We start from the raw sequence: 7,121 nt of genomic DNA, 5'->3' as shown, positions 1-7,121 counted from the left end.
ATTGGAGGAGACAAGAAAAAAAGTAAAGGGCAGAAATGACATCACGAGTTAGCCTTAACTGTGGGCAAAAGACATGGCCCCCACCAGGAACAGAATTTTCGTAATTTACTATAGAACATTCACTAAAATCAAAACGTGGACAATATAATACATGTGTTATGTAAGTAGATCAAGTATTTATCTACTTATAGGGCTGGTGCACACCGAGCGGCTTTTTGGGCGTTTTCAGATCCGCTTGCGGCTGCGGATCTGCTTGGTCAATGTATCTCAATGGGGTGGTGCACACCAGAGCGGCAGGCGTTTTGCAGAAACGAAAAATGCCTGGGTGAGGCATTTTTTGGATTTCGGATGCGTTTCTGCCTCCAATGTTAAGTATAGGAAAAACGCAAAACGCCTGTAAAACCGCTTGATCAAGCGGATTTTGATGCGGATGCGGATGCGTTTTTTTCAAGAATGCGCACTTCCAGGTCAAAGTGTGCTTCCTGTGTGGCAGATTTGCATGAGGGATTTTAGACTGCGCAGGAGGAAGATGGCAGCAAAGTGGTTTACCACAGAAAACCTGATAATTAAGATTGAAAACAGCCCAGAACTTTATGACAAGTCTTTGCCTGGATATAAAGACCACCAAAGGGCTCATGAAATCTGGAGCAACATTGCAAAAGATTTTCTTGGAGAAAAATGGAATACTTTGAGCCAAAAGGGCAAGGATTCTAAGAGTAAGTATATGTGTACAGAATTTTTGTATTTTATTGATTTCATGCAGCACTTTGCAGACAATATATCATCACCCCTCCACTAAATGAGTAATTAAACAATTAGAAATTTCATTATCACAGATCTCTGGCAAAGCTGTTCTCTCTATAGCCATCTCTCCTTATAAACAGCAGGTACATGTGTGTGTATGTACTCACATGTATTATTAGGGCGCTATTTGCCACTTTAGAGTGTCATGAATGATATAGACATACAACACGGTTTCAAGAATGTTTATTTGCACAATAATACTGATCTCGTCATGTAAGTAAATAGCAGCCTGCAGGTTTTTTAGTTCTTACAGTTATGGCACAAAATAATCAGCTAATTTGCCTCTGTTGTGAATGGCAGAAATGGGACCACGTAAAGTAGCTGGTGGTAAAGTGACAAGAGCACTGTTTGAAAGATCCCCCTCTTCCTCCTCTATGGTCATGCTATCTAGTGTTCTCACATAATTATGCAAAATACATGTTGCCTTCACCACTATTATAGCATACTTTGGTTGCATTTTTATAGCAGTGTGATAAATGCGCCATTTGTTTGCCAGAATTCCAAAAGCACATTCTACTACTTGTCTGGCTTTGGTCAGGCGGTTATTAAAGACTACTTTCTTATGAGTCATATCTCTCTGTGCATACGGTCTCATAACATGCTCAGACAGTGCAAAGGCCTCATCAGCCACAAACACACAGGGGTAAGGTGGTTCTACAGTGTCAGGCCAGGGGCGTGGTGGTGGTAAAGTCATCTGGCCTGTGCGAAGCTTCACGCCAAATCGACTGTGCTGGAAGACTGAGGAATCATGGGAACTTCCGTAAGCCCCAACATCCACATAGATAAATTTCAAATTAGGATCCACAACAGCCATGAGCACTAGTGAAAATAATTTTTTATAATTGTAATAGAGACTGCCAGTGAATGCAGGCATAACCAGTCTGACATGTTTCCCATCCACTGCTCCAAGGCAGTTAGGGAAATCATGTTTCTCCCAAAAAAGCTGCATGTTAGCCTCCCACATAGGTACGTCAGGAGTTGGCATAAATTCCGGTTGAAGTACTTTCCAGATCAATTTGCAGGTGTCCAAAACTAAGTATCGGATTGTACTTCTTCCCATGAGGAATTGGTAGTGAAGTGCTGCATATGAATGCCCTGTTGCCAGAAATCTGCAAAAGAAAAGAAATAACATGTATGTTTATTTTTATTCCTAGTTGCCCTCCTGCGGACAAGATGGAAGTCGGTCAGAGACAGTTACAAAAAGGAGATTGAAAAGCAATACCATGAATCCAAAAGTGGGTCTGGAAGTTTGCAGCGAACAAAATATAAATATTGTGGCATATTAGAATTTCTAAGAAAACATCATGAACCGGCTGAGTAAGTATGGCGTAAATGTTAACCTATTGCAATGTTTGTCAACTTCGCCAATAGAACAGTGAAGGAAGGAGTAGGCCCACAATGCAATTCAGTAGTGTGGAACGCATAATCTGCCATCACTCTACCAAATATATTGGGGGACGTAGCTTAATGTAAGGATGGGATAGGTCCAGTTTAAAATGATTATTACATGACAGGAATGTGGACTGTTCGTTACCCAACATAACAGTTGCCTGACAGTGCTGGTTATATGTTTGGCTGCAGTAGTGTCTGCATCACACATCTGTAACACACATCTACCAAAATCAGTGCTAGTTTACTCAGGCCAGTTTTGCTCTATGCTTGCTCAGGGGCTGTGCCTAAAAGCTATGTACACAAATAATGGGAAAAATAGACAGGCTACTGCTATTGTTTTGCAATGAAAGATGCATCGCATTGTGCCCATATATTTGCTGTGACATCCATGGTCACTATTCCATGAACTAAAGTTGTGCTTTCCCCTTTCCAAAGGACTGAAGATAGCCTACCACCAGATCCTGAGGAGGACGATGTAGAGGTGCCACCTACCACCACCAGTGATGTGGAAGTTGAAGAAGACACTACACAGGATGTTGACACTGCTACACTGGAAGACAGTGACTCTACTACCCCAGATCACACACCACACAGCCCAGCGAGTAGTCGGACACGCACAACTGTCAGGTCTAGTAGTGGTGTGAGGGTAGCTACACAAGGCAGGAGAATAGGAAGAGGTATGAGCAGGGCTGAATACGACCAGAAGCTGATTAGTTAATAGAAAAGGCTGTTGATCATATGGAGAAGCGAGAGGATGAAATGAAACAACTTAAAGAGCCATGCACACAGTATCTTTTAAGTTTGGTGCTACTATTACAAAAAGTGCCTCCTGATAAGCAATGGGCAGCCAGACATGCCATCTCTGAGACCCTGGGGAGATTCTTACTACCTGAGAGCCGTGCAGATGACAATGTGCACAACTACTTGCAGCAACCACACCTGCCTGCTTCCAGCCAACAATATAATGCACACCCACAACTCTCTTACCATATGCAACGCATTTATGACCCACCCCACTACCCACCAATGCATATGCATAACATGCCATATGGTCAACAGCCTCATTACTCTATGCCTCCACCTCAGCGCCCTGATCAAGGTATGCGATTTCAAACATCATCTATGCACAGTGACTCTACAGTGTACACTGATTTAACATCGCACAGCCAGCCTCATACAAATGCTGAATCAGGTACACATGCTTACAATCAGGGCCCTGGTAGTATGTGTGATTTGCTATCACAACATGACTAGTTTTTTGTAGTTTTACATTTTATTTTATTGTTCAATGCTCAGATTTGGATCTTAGTTTACATTACCTCAATGTTATGAGGAGTCGCTCAGTTGGTGTGATTGCTAGGCGAAAGTTAGTGTCTTGTCGGCGAAGGGCATCCTTCAGTTTGGCTAAAAGGCCATCAAAACTAGGAAAAAAGAGCATGCTTATCTTTAGATCTACTGTTGTTTGTTGCAGAAACATTTTTCATTTGTGACATATTACTTTTGCTGCTGAAAGCAAAGTATGGACAACACATGTCCAAAATATTCTTTGCACAGAAGAACAAAACATTAAAATGAAAGATTTTGTTCAAACATTGCTTCATTACTGTGTCCCATATGCTGATTGTTGCCATATACTTAATGAAGTATGCACCAGGAGTATGTAAGGTCATAATATACTCCAAATGTTTTGGGTAAACTATGGATATATAATATAGTAGTTACTCCTATAGAAAAATTAGATGGAGGCCTTAGGCATTGAATACATAACACACCAGGATCAAGTATCACAGTTATTTGGTTAGCTTATGTATACACCGGATTGATTATTGTGTTGTTTTTCTGTTTACAGTCAAACACAGTTAACTAAGGGGCAAAAAGTGCTTCCAATTTCATTCCTCCCCAAAATACTTAGCCCCATGATAAAAATAAGTGACAAGTATTCTTACCTGGACACAGACATGCGGGTGTAGCCAAAAAACTTTTCTGGATGGTGCCTCAAATCTCTATATAGGGTCCTAAATTGACCCTTCCGGCGCCGCTCTTGTAGCATGGGATGCACCCAGTATCTCCTTGTCCTTGGCCTACGTCTCATATATGCTGCTACACAGAGCAATAACAGCACATCAGGAAACATTTTCAAAAACAAGTCACTCTTCTCTCCAAACCACAGTGTCACCTCTCCTGAACTAACCCACAATGTTGTTAAGGACCCCACCCTTTTTATATTGGGTTTTTTACTTCAATTGCTCAATGTGCTTCACATGTGTCATCAATATATCGCACTTTAACCCTTTGTTTAAGGTCTTTCTACCTCTTTTCCTGAAAAACGCAAAACGCAAAACGCTTCCAAAAACGCTTGCAAAAACGCACGCAAAAAACGCAAAACGCCCACAAAACGCCCCAAAACCGCGCTATCAAAATGACACTAAGCGGTTCAAAAAACGCTAGCGTTTTGCGGATCTGCTTGCGGTTTTTGGTGTGCACCAGCCCTCATATGTGTTTCTTCCCTTGCATAGTATGGCTGATCCTACTACTTTAAAAAAAAATAGAAATATTTCATCTTTACATAGATATTTAAAAAGTTTAGACCCTTAGGTAAATATTTATGTGTTTTTTGTTTTTTTATTGTAATGTTTTTTATTTTTATTATTAAACATTTTATGTGGGTATTTTTGGGAGGGTGGGATGTAAATAGTATTTGACTTGGGTAAATATATGTGTGTAACGGTCGGGTGTCGCAATTTAGATGTCGGATTATTTGGTGATCTGCAGAATCACCAACAATGCAGACGCTATACCTGATTATGTGTGATCTGCAGAATCACCAATAATACCAGTATAGTAGTACAAGGCGCTGAGTATGCAGTGCTTGGTGCAACCGTACTTAATAGTTTGACGAGACCTCACCAGAGGGGCTGGTGAGGTACTATCGGTACACAGACCGTGTAATAGAGTACCGTAACTTTAATAGTTTAGCGAGACCTCACCAGAGGGGCTGGTGAGGTACTATCGGCACACTGACCGTGAGCTAAAGTACCAACCCCAGCAAGCTGGATACACTAAGACTGAAGGGATAGAACCTCCCGAGGAGCAGGTGATTCAGACAGTACTACAGCCTAGAGATCACCTGAGGGGCAGGTGATTGACATTGTACTGCAGCCTGCGGAGCAGGAAAAACCGACAGTACTGACTAATGATCACCTGAGGAGCAGGTGATTCAGAGCATACTGCAGCCTAGGAGCAGGAGGCACAAACAGTACTGTAACTAATGGTAGCCTGAGGAGTAGGTGATTCAGACTGTACTGCAGCCTAGGAGCAATCGGTCATAAGCAAATAACTTCACCAGAGGAGCTGGTGAAGCGAACACCTCACCAGTGGCGAGGGCCCACTGGTGAGCAGAATGGACAGACAGGCAAGGGTTGGCAACAGAGAGGACAGTATCAGGGCAGAATCGTAAGGCAGAAGAGTAGTCGGTAATCAGGCAGAGGTTCAGCAACGTAGGCAGATAGGCAAAGGTACAGAATCGATGAGCTTAGAGCAGAGTCAGAGTATAGTCAGAGTCAAACACAGAATATCAATCACAATACAAATAATATCCTAGTCTAGGTGTGAAGTCCTTGGTTTCAACACCTGGGATCTAGTCTAAGGTCTGAGCGCTAACACAGGATGTATTCACGACAGCAGACAGCGCCAGACTGAAGCCCGGAGGCTTAAGAAGCAGAGGAGACCTCACTGGCACGCCCTCCAGCACTCAGCCAATCCTGGGTGCCGTGAGTCTCCTCTGAGGTCAGCTGACCAGCCTCCTTCCAGCATAAAGGTCCCGTCTGTGCGCGCACCCGCGCAAGACTGGGACCCCATTGCCTGACCAATGACCCGACATCGGCGTCCTAGACGCCGGAGGGACGGGTAGGGGAATGGAGGCAGCTGCGGCGGCGGTGCTGTTTGCCGCAGCTGCCTCTTCAGCTGTTACGTGTATTTTAATTTTTTTCACATTTAGATGTAGTTTTACTTTTTGGCCACAAGATGGCAACCTTGAGTTTGTTTAATCAAAAAAAGGTTTGCACACCTGATGCACAAATTTGCATAAAACAACGACAAATTTATATGAGGCTAACATGGGTGCTGGATCGTGGGTCAAACCACAACCATAAATAGCAAAATCAATATAAAATGATCCGCACACCAGACAGTGATTTGCTCAAAAATTGTATTATATTAGAAAAGTCAAATGCAAGAAAATGACAGACATGTAAGGCTATTATAGCCTATTAACATCAGCAGCTATTGACACAATGGTTATACAAAATATACATAGGTTGTAACAGGTTCACACAAGCAAGAAATATGGTATACAAGCTGAGTCCATAGAATAAAGCAATGGTACAAACTGCATGCATGTGAATAACGGACTCGCTCTACCAATAGTATCCAAGTGAGACCTAGCTCATGAATCCAAAAGCCCTGACAGCGCTGTTTCGTATACCTTTCTCAAAGGGTTCTGGATATTAGGATCAGGCTGCTGTAGATAGTATCGGCATCTAGCGTTGTTTAAATAGTCCCTAAAGCCCTCAATTGCCGAACTGGACACCGGGGCCGGCCCCTGACGCGTCTGACCTCACGCGGCGTAATCGCCGCGGCGTCATCGCGTCACTTCCGGTCGCGCGGAGCTCGGTGACATGCCGCCAACCACCAGGGGAAGGGAATACCAACCCCAAAATAGCCGCCGCGCATGCGCACACCGGGCACTCGGCGCCGGGAGACTTCTGCACAAAACAATAACACATAGCAAGGAAACAGTGCTGGAAGTCACAATTGTCCAGTGTTGATTTATCGTAGAAGCGGTGTCCAGCGGCGAAGGGCAAATTGTGTTAATCTAAAGCAAAAAGAAACAAAGAAAAAATTAAAAAACTATCATTAAATATAAA

The 7,121-nt window shown here is 43.1% G+C and overlaps 1 protein-coding gene across 1 annotated transcript; it reads left to right on the top strand.

Moving 5' to 3' along the window:
• Positions 1-288: 288 nt before the first annotated feature.
• LOC137504827 (uncharacterized) lies at positions 289-2,914 on the top strand. The gene is made up of 3 exons (XM_068233419.1): positions 289-716; positions 1,959-2,121; positions 2,632-2,914. Exons 1-3 carry the CDS (start codon positions 425-427, stop codon positions 2,912-2,914), a joined length of 738 nt encoding a protein of 245 aa, XP_068089520.1. The 5' UTR covers positions 289-424.
• The last annotated feature ends 4,207 nt before the right edge of the window (positions 2,915-7,121 follow it).

Source organism: Hyperolius riggenbachi, chromosome 4 (genome assembly GCF_040937935.1).
Source record: "Hyperolius riggenbachi isolate aHypRig1 chromosome 4, aHypRig1.pri, whole genome shotgun sequence".
NCBI classification, from domain to species: Eukaryota; Metazoa; Chordata; class Amphibia; order Anura; family Hyperoliidae; genus Hyperolius; species Hyperolius riggenbachi.
Note: the sequence above shows the minus strand (reverse complement) of the source record. Positions and strands in the feature narration are given on the sequence as shown.

What these genes read in the sequence shown, in the direction of transcription:
- LOC137504827 (XM_068233419.1), top strand. Translation starts at nt 425, where the DNA reads ATGCGGATGCGGATGCGTTTTTTTCAAGAATGCGCACTTCCAGGTCAA. An exon ending in AAAGGGCAAGGATTCTAAGA is followed by an intron (nt 717 to 1,958) that starts GTAAGTATATGT and finishes TTTTATTCCTAG; the next exon opens with TTGCCCTCCTGCGGACAAGA. An exon ending in AAACATCATGAACCGGCTGA is followed by an intron (nt 2,122 to 2,631) that starts GTAAGTATGGCG and finishes CCCTTTCCAAAG; the next exon opens with GACTGAAGATAGCCTACCAC.